This window comes from Pleurodeles waltl, chromosome 8, assembly GCF_031143425.1.
Source record: "Pleurodeles waltl isolate 20211129_DDA chromosome 8, aPleWal1.hap1.20221129, whole genome shotgun sequence".
Taxonomy (NCBI): Eukaryota; Metazoa; Chordata; class Amphibia; order Caudata; family Salamandridae; genus Pleurodeles; species Pleurodeles waltl.
In genome coordinates this window covers 1,413,879,952-1,413,906,195 of record NC_090447.1, presented here as the reverse complement: position 1 = coordinate 1,413,906,195, position 26,244 = coordinate 1,413,879,952, and the positions used below count along the sequence as shown (strand labels likewise).

At 46.1% G+C, this 26,244-nt stretch overlaps 1 protein-coding gene across 1 annotated transcript; it reads right to left on the bottom strand.

The window, feature by feature from the left end:
• Window positions 1-18,391: 18,391 nt before the first annotated feature.
• LOC138249606 (zona pellucida sperm-binding protein 4-like) lies at window positions 18,392-26,037 on the bottom strand. The gene is made up of 12 exons (XM_069203550.1): window positions 25,836-26,037; window positions 24,781-24,902; window positions 24,210-24,303; window positions 23,967-24,122; window positions 22,938-23,125; window positions 22,506-22,603; window positions 21,245-21,381; window positions 19,768-19,957; window positions 19,531-19,678; window positions 19,301-19,379; window positions 19,036-19,122; window positions 18,392-18,564 (listed from the first exon to the last, which is right to left on the bottom strand). Exons 1-12 carry the CDS (start codon window positions 26,023-26,025, stop codon window positions 18,392-18,394), a joined length of 1,662 nt encoding a protein of 553 aa, XP_069059651.1. The 5' UTR covers window positions 26,026-26,037.
• Between the last annotated feature and the right edge of the window lie 207 nt (window positions 26,038-26,244).

Sequence of the window (26,244 nt, the reverse complement as noted above, 5' to 3'; positions counted from 1 at the left end):
TTTTTTCTGATGAGCAAAAAGCCTTTTTGGTCAGATGATGTGTGTATACATATACACACACACATATATATATATACATATATACACACACACACACACACACACACACACACACTTAAAGGCAGTTGCCAATAGGTAGTTACAGTTAAGTATGTTCTTCCACAGGGAAATCACTTTGTGTTGCTAATAACTTTGGCACCATATGACAAAACTTTCCAAAAAGGTGCTACTTTTTGACTTGTTAATGTATGGAAAGTTTCAGTATGCCCTAGCAAGCGGAGGCTGAGAAAAGAAAGGGGGTCCCGGAGCACAAAATTCCCATGCATTTTCCATAGACTTCTTTAAGACAGGATATAGCAAAAACTTAACAAAATTACACCAAATTCGGCAGGAAGCTAGATCTTGGTCCACAGATTGTGCTTCTTTATGATTTGCTGTAAATCCGTTTAGTAGTTTTTGACAAATAAGGGGAAATAAATATATAGATATCTGGACTTTGGCTTGCAAGAGTCTAAGAGACTGTAGTGCAAGGGTTTTAAATTGGGGAGGAGCGGGGGGGAGGCCCCACCCAAATGGGGCCTGAAAAGAGATCCCGAAGATGCCAGGCTCTGGCCAAAAGAAGCATTGTGCTGGCAACAGGGCTTTGTTTGAAGCTGAATAAAAGTAGCAGTAGTTGCCCACTCTATAATGGGCAATCACCAACATGTCATTTATATTAAGGGTGTGTAGAACTCCTGGAGTTGTACTCCATGGAATTCCACAGAGTTGCACAAAAACTCTGAAATTCCAGCGTTTCACCCACCCCTCTAGTTTCATCAGTAGCACCTTAAGATTTAAAAATAATGTTTTCTCAACAGCGCTAACCAAATTTGTATTTAACTTAGACCAGAGGACCAAATGCTGATTCATACAGGTGCATTTGCAACACAATTTGTACGTCACCACACCGGTTCTGCATCTTCCGCAAACACAAGCTCATTTCACAAAATGCGCACAAGTTTCTACTGCTTACCCTGAGCTGCCTTGACCTGCTGCGTAAATATTGCATACTAGCCACTCATTGAGTTACCTTTGGGCAGGAACATAGCTATTCAATAGAGTACCAAGTACCAAGGTCCAAGTGCGCGGCATAGCATCGCCGCCCCAATTATGTCAGTGTTTCAAATTACACTTGCTTAAAAAAATAAAAAAAAGCCCAAAGCGCTATTGCTATGCCACTAACTGAACATCTACTACTTTTTGTTCTTTTGAAAGCAAATGGAACAGGGCACTCAATGGGTTGTGGCTTAAACTGGGCCCAGAGTCAGACTGGCCTATCATACAAAATGCACATAAAACAAAAATGATGGCTTGAACCAGCACAGGAACACAGTTTGAGAGACATGTGCACAGTGCACACAAAAAAAAAGAAGTCACAAGGTCACCCACATCGATTTATACATACAGGCTTGGCAGACCTCTCTTACACAAAACAAACTCAAATTCCATCTATTTTGCACTACTGCATGCTCTATAATAACATGCACACCAACATACACATGCCCTCACATAAGTCCCACCATGCAAACACATTTTCTTAATTGCACTGTTGCGGCCCAGCATAAATGCTGAAAATCACAATTTCATGCTTCACTTCTTAGTGTTTTGCATGTTTAATGGATGATTGGGGCTTGCAGCTGGGAAACACATGGATGGTATAACAAAAATGAGACGAGTGTCAGAACCCCGCATCAATCAACTGCACTAAGCGGTGCAAGCAGCAGTGCATTCACAGGGCATGCAGACACACAAAGGTCTGCAAAGCGGACACTGTAACTAGAAGATACCGCCATCTCCATTGCCGCTCCAATAGGATGCACTGCTCGCCAGGCAGGTGAAGCCAAAACCGCTGTCACAATTGAGGAACATCTCACTGGGGTGGTCGTGCTTGCTGAAGAACTTCCTAAACTCTTCCTTGTTTAGGTCAGGCAGCAGGTTGCCTATGAGGGGACTACAGTGCTGGGTGAAAGCAGGCTTCTCTCCGGGTTGCCAAGTTAATGGGCAGTGGCACCCATGCCTCTTCAGGCTCTACTTCCTCTTGGGGTCGGCCTAATCCTTGGGCACCGCTCTTCTGCCGCCACCACCACCACCTCTAGTCGCTCTTCAGGTCACCACAACATGCTCCTTATCTCAGCAGTGCACTTTGTTGCTAAGTAAAATTTGGCAATGTGCTCACTGCCCCAGTGAAAAAAAGCACGACTTCCCCTAAAAAGATGTCTGAAACAAGACCAGCCCACGTAATGTTTTGGACTATTGAATATGTTAACGGCAAACTTGCCACAAAAAGGGGTGTGTGCCAGTAAACCCTGCCACAGGGCGGTTGACAAAGTTTTTGTCAAACTCTGTGTGGAGTTGCAAAACTCTGAACTCAGGAGGCAGAGCGGAGTTTACCGCCAATCTCTAATTTATATGCAAATTGGGAGTTTGTATCAAAAGGGAAGGGACTCCAACTGCTCTTGAAACCCCCCACTTCTAATAACCACACTGAATACTTTTACACATTAGTATGGCCTGTCTGACAAGAATGTGTGTTTGGCATCAATTATTTGATTGTGTTTTTGTGTGTTGTAATTTTTTTATTATTTTGTATCATTAAGCAGGTACATAAAGCAAACAGAATCCCTCCTTTTAGGCAATATACAGTATAGATAATCACTGTATACATACATGCCAAATTAGAAAGCAATTTAAACCAGTATTAATATTTACATTTGAGAGCCAGTATTGCTAGCATAGTGGTCTCGTATCAACAAACAGTCCAAATGTAAAAATTGTGAGAGTGTTCGAACCTTGTCGATGTATGATATGACTATGGGCGTAGGATACATCCCTTCCGTAGTACTGCTATATGACAGTAGTAGAATGCTAGCGGTAGCGTTCAGCAATAGTTCAATAATCTCTCATTGGCATAGTCTGTATCTCTCAAGGACGTGGGTCATTGTATGATTGATTGTTTCTATCCCCAGTAATAGTCCTTCTTTAACTAATTCAGGCGACCAAGAGGAGGATAGTGGCACAAAGGGAGTTATAGAGGCTCAATGAGTAATGATGTGGGGAGAATAAATTCTAGCAGTCTCCGTTAGAGGGATGCTAGTCAGAAATAGGGGAGTTGTTCTATCTTAATGTGTGGGAAAGTAAATCGCGGTACAAGTTAGGTTGGTGATGAAATAATCTAGTGCGAAGGGATGGGGATAGTCCTATGAGCAGGGGGTGCTTGAATTAGTAGGATAATATTGGAGAGGATGATAATGATTGAATCCTGAGAAGGGAGTGATGATAACAATGAGAGTGGCAACACAAATTATAGTAATAATAATGAGAATAATAACAATGATGATAGTGGTAGCGATGGTGACCGAGGGGGGCGGGATTATAGAAAAAGAGGGGTAAGGGTGATGCAAGTAGAATCAGGGTTATTGGGTAGGCAAGATGATGGTGCTAGGAAGGAGGGAGGGCGATGATAATAGTTAGATGTTGGTGTAGGGGTGGGGATATAGGGGAACGTTGGGGTTGGAGGAATAGGTCATCTATATTGAATTGAGTTATGGGGGAGTAGTCAAAAGGGGCGTCATTGTTGAGGCGGCTCTATCAGGAGGATAGAAGGAGGGATATATTATGGCTGAGAGTAGCATTGCATGGATTAATGGAGGGGTGGTGAGCTTTTGTTTATGTAAATTAGATGGTTGTGGGCTTTCGTAGGATAAATTTAGTTTGTCAGGTTGGGCAGGAAGAGTGACCATGTTTGTAGAAATATGTCCGTTTTGTCCTGTAGATCATATATGAGGCGCTCATGGGAGGCTGCCTGATACATTGCGCCAATCCATTCTTCATGGGAGGGAGCGGCTGTTGCCCTCCAATGTCTGAGGATACATAGTTTTGCCGTAGCCAGTTCGGTGTGTAATAATCGGCTTTGGGGTCGGGAGAGATGATGTAGCTCCTCTGTATCGTGTAAGAGTATAAGAGATGGTGTGAGGGTTGGTGGTAAGGGTAGCACCTCCCTAAGAGTACGTCCTATAGCCCGCCAGAAGGGTTGTATAGCAGTGCAATCATGTAGGATGTGGATAAGGTCACAATGAGCGTGAGGGCATCTCCAGCAGGACACATGGGGCAGAAGTCGTGCCGCGCATAGTTTCTGGGGGGTCCAATACCAGTCATGAAGAGTCTTAAAAAGACAGAATTTTAGGTGTGCCTCACGGGCTCCTCGATCTCTGGCCTCAATTATGTCAGCCCAGTCCTCTAGATCATAGCCTTTCTGTAGGCGGGTTTGCCATTTAGTCTTAAGGGAATTGAGAAGTGGTTGTGGGAAAAGGTGCCGATTTAGCACTGCTTGTAGTCCCGATACGGCCCCTTTTAGTTGGCCCCACGTTTCTAGATATTGGAGTATTGGGGAGTGTGCCAGTCGTCGGTGGGAGCGTCCTAGACATTGTACTAGACAGTGTCGTAGTTGTAGGTAGCGCCATAAATAGTATTCGGGGAGATCAAATTCGTCCTGAAGTTCTCTGAACGTTTTCCAGCTATCTCCAGAGATGAGTTGGTCTATCCGTATGATACCTTTTAGATACCAGTCTCTCCAGTAAATAGTCTTACCCCCCTACCTGAAACCCTCTATTGCCCCACAAGGGGACTCTATCATGTAAATATTTTCAGGGAGCGGTGTGCCTGTCGCCAAGCTTTCCTCATGGCTCTAATTATGGGGTTAGTGGTTTGTTGATTCATCAGGCCTGTTTCATATTATATTTGGAGGTCGTGAGGAGCCTCTGGGTGACAGTGGAAAGAACACTTACAAAGTGGTAGATCTCATACATTCGGAAGTAAGACGGTCAGCTGTGATAGGTGTAGTGCGGAGGAATAGTGTTCTACAGAAGGGAGGTTTAAACCTCCAAATTCACGTCGGGATAGTAATGTGGCTCTAGGTAGTCGTGGCCGCATGGATCCCCAGAAGAAGGCACGGATGCAGCGGTCGATCTCGCGGAGGAGGGCTAGTGGTATATGTAGGGGTAGCATACCCAGTACATAAAGGAATCTCGGGAAGGTTCTCATTCGTACTGCTTGTACCCTGCCCCACATGGAGAATCCTAGTTGTTTCCATTTCTCGAAATCTCGTTTCATGTTATTAATTAAGGGATCTAGGTTATCTGTCACTATTTTTTCTAGGCCTCTATTTATATCAATGCCCAGGTAACGGAGGCGTGAGTGTTTCCATTTAACCGGTAAGCCTTGTAGGGAGGAGCTGACTGTTATAGGGGTAGAGCCTCACTTTTATCCCAGTTTATCCGGTAGCCCGAGAGATGTTCGAATTCCGTTAAGATCTGTTTGAGGGCTGGTAATGAGTTGGGTAGGTCAGTGAGAGTGAGCAGAATATCGTCTGCATAGAGGTAAATGGTGGAGCAGCCGCCTGGGATTGAAATTCCTGATATTAGGTTACAGCTCTGAATTACCACTGCTAGGGGTTCTACAGCTAATAGGAATAGTAGGGGGGATAGCGGGCATCCCTGTCGGGTTCCTCTGTGTATCGGGAAGGTGTCGGACAAAAACCCTCCGCAGTTTACCTGGGCTGTCGGGGAATCATAGAGTAATCCCCAGTCCAAAGCGTTTTAGGACTTCAAAGAGATACCACCATTCTATTCAGTCAAATGCCTTCTCAGCGTCCCATGAGAGGGCAAGAGCCTCTTCCTGTGAGTCTCGTGCTGTCCAGATGGTATGGAATAACGTACTAAGATGGTTCCTCGATATGCAGCCCGGCACAAAGCCTACCTGGGTGTGATGGATTAGGGAAGGGATAACTTTTTTGAGCTGTGTTGCTAATATCGCTGCTAGTATTTTCGTGTCTCCATTGAGTAGTAAAATAGGGCGGTAGCTTCCACAGAGAAGGGGGTCCCTCCCTGGTTTGGGTAAAACTGTGATGGTGGCCTTGTTGGAGATAGGGTGTAAGGCCCCCTGGAAGGCTTCGTACAGGGTTTCTACTGTGTCGACCCCGGACCATTTATAGGATTCGGATGTGAACCCATCTTCCCCTGGTGCTTTGTGATACGATAGGTTGGCTATCGCCGGTTAGATCTCTACCTTACTGATGTCACCCTCTAATAGCGCCCTACCTTCGGCCGTAAGACAGGGTATATGTGCTCTTTGTAAGAAAGCATCTAAGCGGTCAGTGGCTTCTACTGTTTCTGGGGTATAGAGGGCTTGGTAATGGCTACCGAATTCGTTCGCAATCGCATGTGGGTGTGTTAGGTCATTATTTTGGTTATTTATCACTGGTATGGCTAAAGTGATTTCTCTTTGGTGTAGTTGGGCTGCTAGTAGGCGACTTGCTTTCAAGCCGTGCTCATAGTGGCGGCCCTTTAGCTTTTGTAGTGCATATTCTGCTTGTGAGGTGTAGAGGGAATTGAGTTCCATTTTAGCTTGTTCTAGATAGCGGCGAGTAAGTGAAGTAGGGGTTTGCGTATATACCCTGGTCGCTTGGGCTATCTTGTCCTCCAGTTTGGCCTGTTGATCTCTCTTTTGAGCATTGGCAATGGCAGCGTCTCATTAGCTGGCCTTTAATAGTCACCTTTGCCGCTGCCCACAGAAGTTGGGGTGAGGATACCGAGCCTTGTTATCCTTAAGGTATGTGGTTAGATGAGCCTTGAGTTGTTCCTTGCCTTTCGGGGTTCTATATCTAGAGTTGGGGAGACGCCAGGGCTTACGACCGTGCCTAATCATCCCTAGTTCCAATGTTATTAGGACCGGGGAGTGGTCAGATAATGCGGCTGTGAGGATGTCTGACAGTGTCATCGATTGCATCAGTCTCTGATCAATCATGAAATAGTCTAGTTGTGATTGGGTCCCATGGACCGAAGAGAGAAAGGTGTATTGTTAGTCAGAGGAGTGTAATAGACCCCAAAAGTCTAATAAGTCATGATCAGAGAGAACGTCACAGAGGAGGGCCCGATCTGTGTTGTTGCCTGTGTCAAGGCCGCTTGTGCGACCAAGAATGGCGTCTTGTACAATGTTCCAGTCTCCTCCCAATATATATTTTGAGGCGCCAATCTGCGTGAGTAGCCGGTTGAGAGAGAGAGAGAGAAAGAAGGTGCGCTTAGAGCCTGTCGGGCGTATACGGAACCTGTGCAGATCGTGGAGGCCTACCCTGATTTTGGCGAGGACGTAACGTCCTTCTGAGTCGTGCCATTTTTTGAGCAACCGGATCTGTAGTGAACGGCGTATGAGAATTGCCACCCCGCATTTCCTCCCAGTGCCCTGTGTTCTGTCGGGCATGGATGGCCTTCCACTATAGAGCACTTTGCCCACCCAATCTCTACGGAGTTTTTCAGATTCTGCTGAGGTGAGATGAGTTTCCTGTAATAGGGCAATATCAGCATGTTTAGAGCGCAGATAGGATAGTACCTTCTGCCATTTGACATAGTGGGTCATACCATGCACATTCCAGGAGAGGAATGTGAGCGGGGTCGTCATTCCCATGGGTGCTTTATAGGTGAGGTGTGCTCTATAAAGTATCTGTATTTTGTGATCGAAGGGGGGGGGGAGAGGATGGGGAGGAATAACAGGGAACGGGGGTATCAAATGGAGAATAGCCTCTTCGGGGCGTGAAGCAAGGATAGTGGTGCAAGGAGGTGAGGATGTGGTATGTCTAGGCCCCTCTGTCACCAAGAGGGATGAATAAAATCAGTACGATTAGAGGAAGGGTTGAAAAACTCTGAAAATATAAAGTTGGCTTGTGCGTTAATGGGCAAAGGGATAAGAGAGAGATCTGCAGAGAGAAAAAAAACTCACTACCGATAATTCTGTTAAACTGCGGGTTTAAACCTGTAGGGTCCGTGCGCTGGAAGAATATTGTTATGGGGTGTAGGTATAATAGGGGGTGTTTTAATGATCATTAAGTAGCTTTAAGGGGCCATCAGGCAGCCTCCTTGTGATATGTATCACATATGTAAATAATGGGGTGTTGGGGGTTCTATATGTGGAAATCTAAGCACGGGGGAGAGATTCCCCACACGGGGTCATTCAGTATTTGTTACGAATATATAATTCTTATTGTGTACGTTACAATAGCACGCCAAGTGACATAAGTTGAAGTGTGTAGTGTTGCAGTCTGCGGGGGTCATATGGAGACTTAGAGAACAGGGGCCTTATGTTGGGGGACATGGGGTGTGCATGATATTATTGTGTTTATCTGAGGTGGGGCGTGTCGCTTGAGTGAGTTAAGTGGCTGTTATTCGTGTCTCCATTGGTGGCAACCTGTTCGTCGTAAGTTGGCCACGGGTCTGGAGTCTAAGGACTGTGTGTAGGGGGGGATTGATGGGTTTACTAATAACATAGTATAACTATACGGCTTTGTTATACTTGTGCCTTGTCTATTTTTCCCCATTGACCGTGTGTGAGGGTAGTAATTTCTTAGCGTGAAGTCAACCTTTCCCACACCTAATTTGTATAATGTATTTCAGGGGTAGGCGTGATAGAGGTACCTCAGGGGGAGGGGGTACATTCAACCTCGTAATGTAGGTATCAAGGTGGTCTGGTCATATACCATTAAAGTAAAGGATACATTCTAAAATGACACGTTCAATACAATTTTTACACCCCTCACAATTATTATATGTCCATGCAGAGAGCTCTCCTATGGCTCTGAGTTGGTTTGGTAATAGCCTAGCCAACAGACGACACCTCTTAAAAGACTTTATCCCATAATAAAAGGGTGGCAGTGGGATCCCAGACCGCCTGGATCCCTCCCCATCAAGGATGCAGTCTTAGTTTAGAACAGTTGGGTATGCCACTTATCAGTCCAACGATAGGTAGGCCTGATGATGAGTGCAGATCTGGCTTTCCTTCGGGACTCCGGGTATTCTTAGTGTTCAGTGGCCTGGGTGATCGTCCAGTGACGGTTTCAGGGGGGGAGCGGGATTTGTCCCTGCCCATGTCTTGGGTATGGTCTATTACTGCCTGCAGTACCTGTTCACGGTTATCATGTGGTTTAGGGAGGCGGTCATATATTCTGCCTCTCGTGTGAGGCTGCACGTTGGGTTTGGGCTCGTAAGAGTGCAGCAGGGGGGTTGGTCCCGGTTTGAGAGGAGACAGGGGCCGTGTGGCCTGATGAGATGTCCATAGGATATGAAGCAATATCGTTGAGAAATGAGCTGAAGTCCGGTTCGGTAAAGTCCTTGGATTTACCACGGTGAGTGATCCACATCCGTGCAAGTTCGAAAATGCCATATTTAAATGTCTAGGTTCTTGAGTTGTGGCCTAAGGGCTAGGAACGCTTTTCGTTTTTCATTTGTCAGTCTAGAAAAATCTGCGGCCACTCTGATCTCGTGGCCATCCAGGGAGACCGGTCCTTGTGTTTTAGCTGGCGAGAGGTCTTGTCGAGCCTGCTCATGTCATAGAAAGCATGCTATGATAAACCACGGCCTATCAGAGGTAGCTTTGTGGGGCGGACCGATTCTGTGTGCTCTCTGGAATTCTTGTGGTGGTGAGAATTCAATACCGAAGAGATCAGGCAGGAGTGATTGGAGGAAGGTCTTGATATCGGATCCCTCTTTGCGTTCCGGAATACCGAAAAGGCATATGTTATCTCGGTGACTCCGGTTTTCTAGGTCAGTAACCTTTGCTCGGAGGGATCGTAGTTGTGTTTCCTGATCCGGTAATGCCGCCACTTGGTCTTTTACAGCAGCGAGTCACTGATCTAGGGCGTCCGCCGTTTCTTTGAAGCCAGCTATATCTGCTCGGATGGAGAAGGTTATGGTGAAGTCTGTTATCTTTAGGTCCATTGCCTCGAGACGACGTCCCACCGAGGCAATCTCCTGTAGTATACGCTCTGTGGCTTCTAGGGCAGGAGGGTCCGCTGGCAAGGACGTTGGACAGGGTGTTGCCATTTGTGCCGTCATGGTTTTTGTTTGTGTGATGGCCTCAGAGAACAGAAGTTGTCTGGAGTGTTTGCCTGAAGGCTTCCCGTTGGGCATTTCCCTCAGAGTGTGAGGGTCTCTAGAGGGCAGAATTTGTTGTGTGGGCGCGTGGTAGGAGCGAGTTGTGCTGTCCGCTATCCTTGCGCTCGGTTGATTCAGGTGCCGGGGCCGTATCTGTTGCAGGAGGTTGGTCTCTGGACAATGGTGGGGCTGGGGGGTGAATTGGTACGAGATATGGGCTAGCTAAGAAGCTGTGTGGGTGGTGGGGGGCATCCCCACTTTCCTTTCAGGCTGCCTGTGTGTCATTAGGCCTCACGCCCTGTGATACCTGCCTTTTTATGTTGCCCGTCTCAGTCTACCTTCAGATCTCTTTCAGGCAATGAGGCTGTTGACAAGGAGACTGTCTCTACGGCGAAGGGGGGGGGGGGGGGGAGGGGTGCCTATAAGGTGAGCCATAGTGCCCACTGCATCAGGAAGGGTGATGTTTACCGGATCTTGCCCCTCCGTCTCTGTGTTGCCCTGTTATGGGGGCCCGTCTCGCCTTTGCTGTGATGGGCCCTTTATGTGGGTCTCTGATCAGATTAGCAGATTGTGTCGGGGGGGGGGGGAATATCTTTCCTGTTGGTAATGACCTCCTAGGCTCCTATCATGAATGCGCGTGGAGATGTTTTTTTCTTGTAAGGCATATATATTGCGGTTGGGAATCAATGGTCCTCAGTGAAAAATGTCCTTCATTGTTTGTTCTATGTATAGGGAATCACCTGGAGCCACGTGTCCCCTTCTTAGCACTGTTGGGGGAAGTGCTTGATGCCAGGCTGTGATGTGGGTAGGACTTGAATTGCAGCGCTGCCCGTGGTTTGGGGGGGGGGGGGGAGGCTCCAATCCTTCTGATTCTTACCCCCGCACCCCCCGGTGCCCGTTCACGAGCCGGTGTGCTTGACCGCACTTACGATGTGCGGCCATAGCGCAGATCCCCCCGCGGCCACTTCTCTGGACGGGCGGGCCTCTCACTACAGGCCGCGGCTGAGCATGCTGCCACAGGCCTCAGACAGCTCCGCGTTCGGAGTTGCTGTGGCCGCTGCGTCCCGCTGGGAGAGTCTGTTGCTGCCCCGGTCCGCGCGTCCTGCGGTTCCAGGCAGTTGCGGAGGAGGCTGCCTGAAGCGGATTGTGCTCCCGCCGAAGCTGAGATCTGTCTCGGCGCACGGAGCTCCTTCCTCAGGCGGCCATTCTCTTCTGTGGCCAAACCACGCCCCCTTGATTGTGTTTTTAAAACAGTAACATAACTGCAATGTTTAAGTAGGCCTACACATTTAAACATTGCCAATTTAATAGAATTGGCAAACATTTGGAAGGGGGCTTGATAATTTGTTTTGCTGAGGCACAGCATTAAAATGTTTAATCCACTGCTCTGGAGGTAGGGCAAATCTAAAAACAGGTGTACTGATTGACTCAGAGCCTCATTTCCCTTGGGCCATCTCAATCCTGTGGTAGTCAAACTCCTGCAAGATGGAGTGCTCTGATTTTCTCCCCCACCAACCCCTCAAAACGCCTTGGGGAGCCCACCCCAGGGACTGATTACTTTAAAGGAGGGGCACATGGGCCCCCACCTTGAGCCATTAATGGCTCCGGGGGGCCTATTTCCTTGGGCCAGTTCACAGGCTATGTCCCAGGGAGCCCACCCCCTGGGACAAAGCGATTTCCCTGCCCGCAACAGTGTATGCTGAAAAACTTGTGTTGGCTCCCACTTGATAGGAGAATTCTTACAACTCATGTCGAGCGGCTGGTGGGGGGAGGGGCTGCACAGTTCCCCTCCAATGGTCGGGGGGGGGGGGGGGGGAAGGGAAGAGGGCGTTCCCTGGGCCTAAAGAGGAGACTCAGAAGGGGGCCATCAGGGCCCCTTCCAGGGGGGGGTGTGGGGTTGAGGGGGTAAGGGGCCTTCTGCCTTTGGGGGTTGGCCACAGATCAGGCTCTGTGGCCACTGCCCTCACCATGCACAGCCAAAGGCCATGCGCAGCAAGGGTGGGCTTTATGCAGGGGGTTGGTACAAGGCTGGGCTACAGGCCAGGCCCTACAGCTTACCTCCTGCTGCACACAGCCTAGGGCCGTGCACACCAGAAGTTTAGATTTACATATGGTAATTAAATATTACTTTAAGAAAGAAATTCACTGGAAAAAACCCACAAAAGTTAATGTAACGTTATAATTGGGTGTGATAAGATCTACATTGGCTGGGGGGGGGGGGGGGGGAAACTTTAAAAAAACTTAGTAATTCACTGAAAAAACAAGACTAAAGTAACAGGTGAATTTGTCGGGGACATTAACATTTAAAAAAAAAAAACACAAGTTCACCAGTTAGCAGCGCTAATTTGCTCATCTGCCATGCTTTGCTTATGACTTCATGACATCAATTATACTATGGTCTATGACATAGCAAATGCCAGATGACATTACTGATGACATCATCCTAGCCTCTTTTGTACACATTGCTCTCTAAACGGATGTACCATTAGAGCTATCAAAGTGCAAAATAGCTCAGAAGAATATAAAGCATCTGTACTGCTGCCATACAACCAGCGTAGGTAAAGCAAGCGAGTGTTATTCGCGACATTTACCTATGTAGCAAACACTTCATGGGTAACTGCGCTCATGTGGACTATCAACTACAAATGAAAAGGTAACTGCACACTGTGTTCAGTCTGCATACAACTGTTCAGGGAAAACCAAGTTCCTCCAAATACTCAAACTCCGTTACATAAATGCCCTACTACTGACAGTCTAGGGACAGTCTACCTGTATCGAAACCATGACAGTCACTAGTCCAACAGTACGAAATTAAGTGCATGCGAGTAGAAAAGTGGGCACTGTTAACACGGTTTACTCTATGGAGAGAGTGTACTCTAACCACACTTTGTAGACAGTGAAACCAATTAGAAACACCAGACTATTTACTAAGCACAGTGCACACTATGTAAAAACTTGTCCACAGGTTGCTTATCCACTTAAAATAACTGCGGCCTGAAGGTGGTAAAGATACTACCTACAGCCTTCATATTGTGGTGAAATCTTAACAGCGCACCTTCTGAAGCAATACACGTACATAGGTAAGTATCTGGTACTCAGTGTTAAGTAGAAACTGTCTTGCTGCAACGATTCTAATAACAAAGCTGCTTACAATACTCAGCATGTAGGGAGTATAACTTATGCTCTGCTGGAAACTCTTTACAGTATTAAAAAGTTGTGTTTAATATAATGACCAAGTTAACTTATCTGCATACAGAATTGGTCTTCAATACAAAGATAACGTGTTCAATACATCTACATACCTACAGTGCATCACAAGCACATGTTTTGTAAACACATACACCAATTAGCTGGAGGCGGGCTGTACAAAGTTAGGTAGAAAGGTATAGTAGCTACCCACCACTAAGTTAACTATAAAACAAACACTTGTTGGATGATGTGATCAGTGATATCAGTACGGTCATTTTAGATTCCATTGGTAATGTCAGAACATGTCATGAGCGATGGCATCTGTGAGGTCATAAGTACTGCATGAGGGGCACAAGTTACAGTAAGCACTACCTATAACTGGTGAATTTTATGATTTTAATTCAATGTCCTGACAAGTTCACCTAATTATGTTACTTTAACCTTAAATTATATTTTTTCCAGTGAACATATACTTAAAAATATGTATTTTAAAAACCATACTTCGTGTTAGAGATGCTTGCAAAGCTCAGTTTGAAACATTGTTAGTCACGCTCACACATTGCATAAAAGTGATACCAAGGTTAGGAAAAGACCACAATAATTATATTGACAAGATATAAAATAGAAGCCCCCTATCCACATTGGACGCGTCAGGTTATAGACAAGTGTAGCCGACAGTGTGGGAGCATATGCAATGCTTAAAATTGTGTGGTAAATTATGCTGAAAGCAATGGACATTTCAGGTATTTACCGTTTCATATGGAGAGATAAAAAAAAAATCATAGCCTCATAACCGAGTTGCAGATAAGAGTCCTCTCTGGAAAGACTTAACACATGGCAACATAGAATATGGCTGCAGAATTAATCCTGGCTTCCAGAATAAACCATTACACTTTCTTATGGGAGAATCCGATACAAGGTATGTTACTAAGACCTGTGGATAACGACTGTCTATACTCTAAAGAGTTCCCCCCAAAGGATTTTGGCAATGCCAAGTCTAGGTTGTTGCCCTAAGCCAAATGCAGATGTACTCTAGATTTACTCCTTAGCATTGATGGTTCACACCACTATTGAGGTTACATCTCAGTCATTCCTCTTTGGAGGCTTTAACTTATCACCTCCAATGCCCCTGGAAAGCTTTTAAGCAAGTAGTTGCGTCACTAGTCGTCTTCAGGTCAATCATGTAAATTGTGATAAGAGTTTGTTCCATCAGGGACATGGAGGTAGCAGGAGTTTAACTGCAGGGCATAGGAGGTGGAGGGCACGCAGAGGTAATTATGGAGAGCAAGACTTCCAACAAGTGCTTGAAGAAATCTGAAGACAGATGGAACAGAGTGACGTAGGGGGATGGAAGACATTCACAAGATGCAGACTTGTGCACAGTGGACCCCATAAGATTCAGTATTTTCCTTAATAAAGGGACTTGCTAGTGATTTACAAAACTACTTTTAGGGAGCAGAACTTAATTATAAAGTGGATGGTTTGATTATAGGATTCTAATGAGCTCTTTTGAAGGATAGTGATGGCTGGCAGGCTTGGGGGCTTATTTGCATTTCTGAATGAAGTTTTTGAACTTGAGTTGTTGGGTGTACTCTAAGGTTTTGTGCTAGGCTTCCACACCATGCAAGAAAGGACTAGGCAGCTCATGCAATCTTCCACACAGACATAGCATTGTTTGTCTAGGACTAGATGAAGTGGTCCAATGAACCCTAGAAGAATACAGCCAACAAAAGGGGGCAGAGGGGCACGATGGTCAGTGAAGAAAGTGGCAATAACTTTTGAAGTCTGGAAACCAAAGGGATAGTGCGCAGCAGCAAGTTTGAAGGTACTAGATGCTCACACCAATAAGAGCAGGGTGAAACGATGTAAAGGAGTTATACAGCAATCAATCATTTGTTGAGTGCGCTACTCACCCGGAAGGGTCTCAACTGCTCAAAGAGCCAGGTCTTTAGGCACTTCCTGAAGGTCAGGAGGTCTTGGGTCTTATGTAGGTTGGTGGGGAGTGAGTTCCAGATTTTGGCTGCAAGGTGAGAGAAGGCTCTGCCGCCAGTTGTGGTGCAGTGAACACGAGGGACTGTTGCGAGGGTGAGGTTGGTAGAGCAGAGCTGGCGTGTCAGGATGTGGAAGTTGGGTCTATCATTGAGGTAGGCCGGTCCATTGTCGTGGAGAGCTTTGCGAGCGTGGATTAGCACTGGAAGTGAAGACTGCACCTCATTAGGAGGGATACATGGTCTTGTGCAGGTGGAATAGTCCCACCCCCACCCAAATCAGCTTATATATTTTAACCAATTCACTCTGAGCCCCTCTTAATACACATTTGCCCTAACCTCTTGCAACACTGAGAAAAAAAAATTGAGGATAATTTAAGCGCAGGGTTAAAAACTTTAAGACTCAATACGTGTTTGTTACAAAGTTTGAGACCATGCACTGAACCTGCTCTTCCTCCTGATCACTCTTTGCTCACCCTTGAGCGATTCTAGTCTATTTGCCCTCTCCACACCCCTACAGTATGCCACCAGGTGTTTGTCTCAATTCCAACATAATTGACACACAAATGGACTCGTATGTATTCCAGCAATCATTTTGCCTGGACACAGGTTGTGCCATAACACCATTCCATTATATTTTGGAAGCCAAACACTTACATGCTGGGGGCCTTTAGTGCCAGATGTTGAGCTCAAATACCCAGAAGGCAATATTAATATTGAACAAGGGCTTGTATATGTACCAGTGGCCGCAAACAAGGAATCCACGGTAGGACACCCACAGTTACAATGGAATAGAACATCACATGGTTTAAGATTGATGTGGGACAGAAAAGTCTGCTGCAGGGTAGACATGTAAAACTACCAACTGTACTGTTCTTGGGATTCCTAATGATGGCTGTCCGAGGCAAACCGGGATTGTGTGCGCACCATGTAGTAGGCCTGTTTCAGTCTTATTGGATTGGGAGGAGCTAGCAAAGCTCTATCCTCAGTGGTGGAAGGTTACACCCCCGTGTTAAGCATTGATGGCAGCACTTTAATGATCAGTAGTAGTGAACAGGCCCTTTTTATCCTGCGTCACTGGAGGGAGGCCTACAGGCTCAGTTACCTTTTTAAAAACAAAAAGGTTCTGCTGCGTACTTAACTCACCCTTGGCCTACATCAAATAGATGTAATATATCCAGCAGTCACTACTCCTGCGCAGTGCATGGCAAGGGAACAGTACGTGCAGATAATACTTGTACACCTAAGAGGAATACATAGATATAGTGCTACAAAGAGGAAGCATGTGCTGATGTGTGCTTGAATAAGTGCACTACATGAAGTGTTGTGAATAAGGCGAGTATGCATTTGTAATTAGTATACCCTAGTTAAAAGGAAAGCATATGTACTGAATGGTGTGCAGAAGTCATGTGATGGTGCAATGCCAAGAGGCAACAGAGCTGGACAAAATGTTTGCTGTGAATGTACACCAAGAGTGTCTGAAATGGTACAGTGATTGAGTACCCTGCTTCCATTCTGGAAGCACATGCCTACCTAGCAATGAGGCAAGTAACCCTCACCCCCAGATCTGGATTACTGCATTCCTGTTGGCTGGAAGGGACACACTGAAGAGAAGGAAAATCCTCTTTGCACTTCAAGAGGATGCCCTTCACTTCAGTGAAATCACAAGGAAAGGGCCTCGACAAATCTCAGGAAGGGCAATTTGGCCGATTAGGATTCCATTAAGAGTAGAGCTGAGGGGATTAACTTTTGATGCACTATCACTGCAGCTGACGTAGGTCAGAACTCTGGACACACTCAGGAATTGTGTTGTAGGTCAGTCACCTTTGGAGTCATACCTGCTGTGGCGGAAAGCCTTCCATGGAGGTGTCCACTTCAAAGGCTCAAACCCCCCCCCCCCCCCAAAGTCACATTTGGTGTGCAGATGCTTGGCAGCTGACAACTTTATGGGCACTCCATCTTCCTTTTTATAGTCCTTTGCCATAGGAGCTATGAGAAGGTGGAAGCTCTGCAACACTCACTCCTGTCACCAGGACTGGGGACCAACGCCTGCTAGCCTACCTGCTGGGTGAGGTGATATCACCCAAAGAAATGAATTCCACCTGCCCCAGAGCATCAGTGCCTGCCAAACCCAGTATGCCCTGTAAGTAAGAGAAAACATTGGAGGGAGCAAGGTCCAGTTAACTGTTGGCATGATTTGTTTTGTAAAGGAAAGGGCCAGACAGATCTGTGTTGAGCACCATGCAGCTCTATCTACACCTGTACCACCATGCTGCAGTGACCCCCCCCATATGTCAGGGGGTGGGGAGGAAGCACCAGTAAACTAAACACTTCAAGGATTAATAAGACTTGACTGTCTGGGCAATTATGAAGAACCTGTATAGCCACATATGCAGCAACCCCACATGCATGGAGGGGCTGCTGGCACCGACATTGACACAGGATTTGGGCTGCCACCCGAAGGAGAGACCAAGGCAGTGATCAGCAGGTTGGACCTGCTGCATGAAAGAACAGCATCCAATTCACTAGAGCTGCTGTTAATGACGACACCAATAATGTTGCTGCATCCTTGGTGGCTCCATTTGGGAGCTGATAGTGTTATCGGCCACTTCTTCCCCATTAAGAAGAGGGGGGCAGCACTACAAGATATTGTGCCCCCAGGTGCAGCCCAGCTTATCAGGACTTGTAGGTGCCCACTGTTGCTGAACTACTATATTGCAAGAGTAGTTAACATGTGAACTGGGTCAGTTGTGGCAGGGAAGCTGCTAAGAGAGCTGCAGCACCATAGATCTTTAATTAACTTCTTGTGAAGGATGGGACAGGAATTCACCCAATGACTAGAACTAGTAAGGGAGTTAGGATAAAACAGTTTTGCTTCACAATGTGGTTTCTTCGCATATGCAACTGGTAATAAACACATTCATACAAGTGTATTTGGCTGGACATTGGTACTGCCTGCACTTTGAGTCAAATTGTGTTCACTGACCTGCAGCTACATTCCCCGCCCATCTTAGACTGCTTGCACCAAGTCAAGTGCATAAGGAGGTACTTGACAGTTGAGCAGGATCCATATTAGGTTGGGCCTAGGACATTAGTAGAAGGCCTCAGCCACCATAGTTGGTCCCAGTAACCCTTTGCTTGCCCCCTGGCTCTCTAAAATCGCTCTAGATCACCAATTCACAGTCAAGAAAAACTAGGACAAGGACTTAGAACACAAACACATGACATTATACTGGGACTGGTATTAAATATTTTATTTTAGGCCTGCAACGCTGCCATTCTGCATTTATGATGACTGCTGTGCTTCCAGAGCCTGAAAAACTGAACTGCAGCAAGACACGCCACAGCAATAAACACCAGGAACCCGACTGCAAATACAGATGATCTGACCCATCCTGGTACCAAAGGTTCTTCAGAGGTGCTACGAGAGCCTGAGGAGAGAAACAAATTGTTCTAATTCTAGGCAAGTAATACTAGGTAAGCGAGATCATTGCTACTCTAATACCTTACACAATAATGGAGTACAGTCAAGTAATTAATGCAGTACACTCCTTGTTCTTTGCTCCACTCCCATTTTGAGTTTGCTCATTAATCAGTTCACCCACCAGCCCAAAAAAAAAAAAGTAGTATTTGGCAAGGTTTGTTTACTAAATGGGACATAACATTAAATCTATATTTTTTCATAGTTCGCAGCAAATGTTTGAGGGTCACATGCGGCAGAACTTACATCCAGGCCTTAATGATGAAAATCATTTGCAGCACTGCCCAACATGAACAGTGAAAGTGGTATCTCAACACTAGCCCTTAATCAGCAGCTACTATACAGTGTATGAAGCATCATCAATACCAACCCTCCATTCCTAGTACCACTTCTCTTCTCCTCAACTATGTTTTCCATGTACCTGCAATCTTTCCTTTGTTGGCAAAGTAGACAGGACCCTCCGTCACAATATTCACATCTTTTGCCTCCATGTCAGTCACCATTCTCTCTACAAGGAAAGACATACAAGGGTTGCTTGGAAATCAAAGTAAGGGTCTACCAATTAGATAGAAGCAATAGATGTGTTGAGTGAAGAGCGAGCAGAAGTAATAAGCCAAACATTAGCCACCAGCTTTCCACCTTCCACACATTGCTTAATATTGTACATGCAATGAATCAAGTCTTACTCTTCCTTGATGGGCAGGGAGGAGAGCAGGATATCTGTGCAGATGGGACACACACTGAGGCACTGCAGTGGAAAAAGACCTACAAGAGAAAGTGAGATATTGACCTAAATACTCTACCAGCACCTTTATCTGATAAAGGCAATTCATAGGGCAGCAAAGTTGTGGAGAACCCATGAAGCATGGCCATAGCCTGCCAAACGGGTTTGACATGGTCTGACACCTGAACTCACCTGGCCCCCTAAATTCTGCTGGCCGACACCGACAAAGGTGAAGGTGCTGATGGCAAAGCGTTGGTAGTGCAATGGAAATTGTAGCATAGAAAACATAGCACTATCCTGGAACACCTGCGTCCTGTAATTATCTCCTGTGTAGGGACACCTGGACCAGAAATCATGGAAGTCAGAATACATGGGACACAAGTCAGGCAAAATGCTTTGCTTTCCCCTCCCCAAACTTAGAGGACCTACCCTGCAACCAAGATTGGCCACTGTGGTTGCTCCATGGGATTACTGGAAGGGGTGGCCCAGCACTCATTCAGAACAAGCACCAAGTTGGGGTCTGTTCGTTGCAGAAGCCGAACCTCCACAAATACAGGTTCTCGAAGTACCTTCAGCACTGGATACTCGCTGGTTGTATAGTAGGAACTGTACATTCCATCTGCGTAGAAAGAACAGACCGGAGGTTAGCAGCAATCTCCATGATTGTTTCGATAGTTATGTTCCTCCCAGTGAGCTGTAAGAAAACTGAGCCCTGTATGTCTTAGTAGCATCTCAAACCAGCTGAGTGATGCTTTGATGATATTCCACCTGCTACATCCAGGGTAGAATTCTATTGACTTCTGCTCTCCCAACCAACTCACTATACTTCATAAGTGACTTCCAACATTCAAACGCCCTGGAATATGAAATCATTTCTATGGATACCCATTGCTATGATGGCCACCTCACTCCAGATGAGACAATCTAGTCCTAATGTTTGAGCTACAAAGAATTGATAACAGGTGGGTTAGTTTAATTCGTTATAGACAATCAAAACTACAAAGCCCCATAATGCATTATATGGACTCAAGAGCCCAGAGTGCTAACTGCATCATGACTTCCTACTCAGCTAGAGCGACTTTTGCCTTTAGACGCTCAAGGCTTCTGTTGATGCTTTGTGAAGCACCTTCTTTTGTCCCCGGACTTCCAAAAAGCTTGGGTGCTGCCGCCACTAAAGCAAAGGAGTTAATGAAAGGATCACTTACACCATAGCAGGTTCAAGAACAGCTAGTCATGCTGCAAACAAACCTCACCATCTTACACTCACAGTAAGAATTTAAGCCATCTCCATCATGTAGAAGTTTGGATGGTAATCTCCATCTACATTGTCTCCAATACTGGCCTAAAGCTCTGCTACAAAGCAACATCAAGTCTTCTCTTGACCTTGATCCGCATAAGGGAGGCACAGAAGAGCATTTTGCCTACATCTCCTCAGAAAAGTTACTATTAATGCCCACTGGAATTTTGTAGATTTTAACCTGTAGTATTTTGCCTAAATGAATGAATATTCAGGCAAATCAGATATAGCTTTGTAAAGCTTTAACATTCCAACAGTTGAAAAGGTTTTAAAAAAAAAAAAAAAAAAAAAAAAAAAAAAAAAAAAAAAACACACACACACACGAGGGCAAATGCAACCCATGACAATATCACAGGCAACCCAGCCACATTCAGTATAGTACTGTTGAAAGTATGATACTGTGATCCAGGGAGCAATTTGATCCACAACTTAAGGAAAACAATGTTTCCAGTCAGAGAGCAGGTTGTATAGCAAGGAGTCCAACTTAACAGTTGTCAAGCACAGCCAGGTGAGATTTTAACCTAGAATGGGCACAATGGCCACTACTCAGTGCAAACAGCATTAACTATTTGGTCAACTACCACTGGAGAAACTTTTCAGGTTCTGTACCTTTAGCAAGCCTCATTTCAAGGAAAAGGGGTCCAGGACTGCTCACTGGAAGAGGTGGTGGGAGGGTGAAGACTTCTACTTGCAGTGGGATAAAACTATCCCTGTTGCTGCTGGCGTATGTGCAACGTACAGTCAACCTAGGGAAGAAAAGCAGAAGTATTAGCTCCCATTGCAGCGGGTCAAGGATGAGGACAGGGAGAGGGCAGGTGACAAGAATTTCCAAGAGGGCTGTGAAAGGCTATAAAAAATTTTTTTTAAAAAAAATTCTACTCTTCTGGCCCCTGCAGAAGAACCTAGACAGTCTTGTCGCCCATGGGAGAGACACAAACAGTAGACAGAAAAATGCTACAAGGTCTGACCCTGCATCATTGGCCACAAGCCTTGTTGTGAATTAGATACACAGCTAAAGTTGTGACAAAAGCGGAAGTTACAAAATGCAAAGAAAACTGAACTAGGGCTTGCTTGATAAAAGCCAAGACTCACAAGTGTGAGCACCACAGAAGGTCCAGACGGGAGGCTATGCCTGTGTGGGAGAAGAGGGAAGAAAAAAAAAAATAGAAAAAAAAAAAATCATGCCTGAACATGGATGGGATAATGTTTAAGAGGGAATAGGCTAAGCCATTAGGTTTTAGTGTAGAAAAAAAAAATGGCCTTGTGTCGAAAAGGAGAGGCCAAGAAGGCATCCTTTATGGGCACCTGAAGAGACTGATTTTTGGAGACTTGTCATTTCTGTATACCTGAACTATGATGCACTACCCCATTTTAACAAAAAAAAATCAAGGGCTTAAATTCGAGCAACAGGGCCACAGTAGCCTCCAAGAACAGGGCTGAGAGCAAATTACTGCTGTGCAGTGACAACCCCACAATCTAGTTGCACCAATGCGTCCAAGACCCCTCTGTTTTAATAGAGAAGCACATGCACTGGGAAAATATGCACTCACCCTGAAGCAGACCATTAAGGAAGCTCGTTCTCAGAACTTCTTGCCTACGACACAAGACAATGTCAGTAAAAACAGATTATGACAGGTTGGGCCAAGTAGTGTGAAAAACAAAGGAGGTATGTAGAGGGTGCTAGGTGAGGCCAGCAGTTTTCTGGCATTAGGTTTGGCCTTGAAGAGTTCTTAACCAAGAGTGTCCTACCAGGTAGGCCTTGTTGGCAGACTGAGCTACGGGGAAGAAGGACACGCCCAGTGGACTGCTCACACCCTACGTCATTGTGCCAGTGTTCCACAGCAAGGGCAGGGACCCAGATTAACCTTACCTGAAGGTGCTGTCTCTGCTAATTGAGGCTCCCTTCCAAGTCACCACGCTGTTGAGCGCTTCCAGTCTGTTCTCATACACAGTTGAGTCACCAATGACCTGTTAACGAGATGTACCAAGCTCATGTGAGCACAACAGGAGTTCCCGAGAGCAGACAGGGGTTACTCTAGCATTGCCAGGAGACTAGCGTTGCACAAACTAGAGGTAGTGCAGACTCCAAGCCTGTGCACGAAGTGTCTGGATTAATAAAACTGGTAAAGCTGCGGTTATTCTTAGGTTGCTCGAAAAGCCCAGTGGGCTTACAAATGTAAGACACAAACACTTTAGTGAAAAGTAGTTATTGGAAAGTTGCAGGTGGCCGTTTCTCTCCTCTATAATTATCACCCCCTACCCCCAAACCTTCCACCACCCCCAGGCTTCTACACCATCTCACCTGGTAACCACCACTACAGGACAAGGGGTACTGGTACAAGAGAAAGGCCTCGTTTTGATGCAGTTGAAGTCCTGGGCATGCACGGTTCACAGTGAGGAGCCTGACAGAGCTCAGGTTCACAGGTGGTACCACAACATTCGCAGAGATGGCTATGGCCGCTTCACCTTCAGCAGTGCAATGAGCAGTCACTAAAAAGGGAGGGGGAAAAAGCATCCTGGAATTTGATCGTTTTCCATGGCAGAACATCAGCCATCATCCAACTTCGATACTTTCCCGGAAATGTGGACATTCCGGATTGTTTAACCTGCGAGCACAAGACTGAACCATCAACTACACGCAAGGACCCAACATAAGAGAAGCTGAACTCTCCTCACGAAACTGGCAACACTTCAGTGCTGAAGAAACCGGTCACCTTTTGCCTCATACCACAAACACCTTGCCCTGTGAAGGTCAGCTTCTGCCATGACTCCTCCCCGGATCTACAAATGTGGTTCTTCCCTAGCAGATCAGATTAGTCCCAGATTTTGGGGTGATTTGCTTGTATACCCATGCATTTTTGCATTCTCCTTTCTAAGAAAGTGCTCAATTATGGAAGCAAAGGCTTGTATTGGGCAATGCGCATCCTGAACCGGTCACTGCTAAAAAAGGGGACAAAAAAAAATGCATAACAGATTGCATGTGAGATCTAAAAGTTTGCCCCCACAAATGCTAACAGCATCAGTTCATTCATAAACTGAGACTGAAAGATTTGACAAAACGGACCGAAGGTTTTGGACAATCCTCAAACAGTGAGATTACCTGGTCACTTTGGCACAGTATTCAACTCTTTATAAATCTCCGTCCATGTGTCATAACCTAGCAGACATGCAACGACTGGAATAGCCTCTGTGGGAGCAGCTAAAACTAGTGTTATTTTGACAGCCTATCTACTCCTCCCAAACACCAGTAACACTAATGCCTACCAGAGGCTCATGGGAGAAGGGAGGGGTTGGTGAAGGAGACAAACTCACAAAAGTGATGAATTCGAACCTGGTTTTCCAAAGTAGCAAGGAGTAACGCCATCGGCTGGGTCGAAACAGCAGTCAAGCTCTTGGCAGGTAGTTCGGGTGATTGGCAGACTGCCACAGAGCAGTCGGTCCACTCTGGCAATGGCAGCACAGAGACCAGGGCTGGGAGCATCCATGGCTGCAAGAACATAGAAGGTTCAAATTATCACAGCGATTGCCTTTGTCAATAGTCTGCTCAGAGGTGACCAAGCCACATCATACTCACCAGGCAAGAGTGGGCACTTCAGGAGCTTCACTAGAGTGACATTCTGCGTAGCAAAGAACTCCTTAACCTCCAAGGTCACCACATACTCTTCATCCTATAGAAGAAAGGAGAGATTGTACTACTTGCATACTCCCATGACCAGCCTAGGTTACCCTATTGGATCCAAGCTGCACCTGACTACATAGCCCCAGTTGGGTTTGGGGGGGGGGGGGGGGGGGGGTGGGGTGAATCTTTGCATTCCAGGAGGGCCTGGCGGTTAAGGCTGAACTTCTTATTGGAGCAAAAGTAACTGATTTGCAGTTGCCTAGGTCTCAACTGAGATGGGGTGGTGTGCAGTATAATAGAATGCCACTTCAAGCAATTACCAATGGCTGAGTAACTCAAGCATTAAACCCATCACTTTTTTGTATACTTGTATTAAGTCAGTCACTGCTGCTTCCCCGTGATGGGAGATCAGACTATGGTCCCGTGAGTCTGAAACGTAGGAAGATTAAAGTAAGGACTTGTCAGAGTAGAAAGAGATACCTCCAGTATGCTGGTGGTACGTTCTTTAACTTACAGGTTTCCTCACCTGCTCACTCACGTAGCACCCTGCGTAGTCCGTGCCAATGACTAGAGAGGCATCTGGTCGCTGACCAACCCAAGTCCTGCAGTCAGTGTCGTTCTGGAGAGCATGAGATAGCCCGGCCTGATCTAGAATGTTAGAGAACAAGGAGTAGTTGGTAGATATTACTTCAAACCATCAGATGCTACCACACCACAATCCTCGGACCGGATATCACTATTACCAACCTAACAAAATAACTTCACCACAAGGCCAACAGAAGCAGCTTCGTACAGATGCAACTCATGAAACCAATATTAAACCACCAAAGAAAAACTGCAAAGGCCACAGCAAGGGCAAATGTCAGCAAGGACTACCGCCATCTAAAAGCACCCCGACTAGGACACAAGTGTCTGCTGGACTCGTCCTAGAAGGTGAGTTTTCAGCCAGCCTTAATTTCCTCGGGACACCATACATAATGAGCACGTACCTTTATATATACACCCCATGGCGAGGATCTTCCTACACGTTTACCGGCCTAGTGGGAAGTTCCTCTGGATAAGTAAATATGCTTTAAAAGGTTTGCGGGAAGTAGTAAGACATCTATTCTGCACTCCCGTCACCAGCTCGGATGACAAGCCACAACGATGTTGTAGATATACTCGTATGCAACTCACCTCCCCCACCATCGAAAGTTTACTATCCCACACTAATTACCACCCCCAAAGAAAAATCTAGTCAACTGCAGCATCCTGGGACTTGTAAGCACAGATTTATGGAGTGAAAGGCAAAAAAACGAGCGTTTATTATTTTTTTTGCCATGCTTCGCGCCAGTTGCTGAAACCCCAGAACTAGAGGACGTACTGTGGCCGACATATGCGCCCCTGCTTTAAAGCGCTAAGTAGCTATAACCCCCAACACCAGTTTTTCACATAGCGAGCACTTTACTACCAAGTAACCTAACGAGGGACCAATGAGCAATATAAAAACACAAGGCTTTAAATTTAGGATGCGCGAAGTTACACCAACGCTCCCAACCCTCCCACAAATTCTCACCCCCTCAGCCGAATGGCGTTACTTACCTCTCACAGACACAGTGAAGGAGACATTGCTCGCAGGTGGAAAAACTACAAACCGCAATCCGCGGGGGCCACAGGTCAACGAGGAAGACTTCTCATCGAGCACTACTTCCCGCGTAGCAACCTCGACACCCAAAACAGACCCAAGGCTGTAAAATACCAGCAGCACCCGGCACACATTAAAAGACGCCATCTTACCCGAAAACCTTGACATAGGTACTTCGGAGTGTGATTTTATACCCTGAGACGTCAGTTCCACCAATCCCCGAGCCCGGGAGGAATGCTCATCAGAGAACCCTGTCAATCACGTCTGCCACACAAATCACCTGAAACCCATTGCTTGTTAATCGGGCGTCAAGAAAAAGATGCAACGCTCGTTTACACGGGTTTTATGGGCTTCTTATTCTCACCA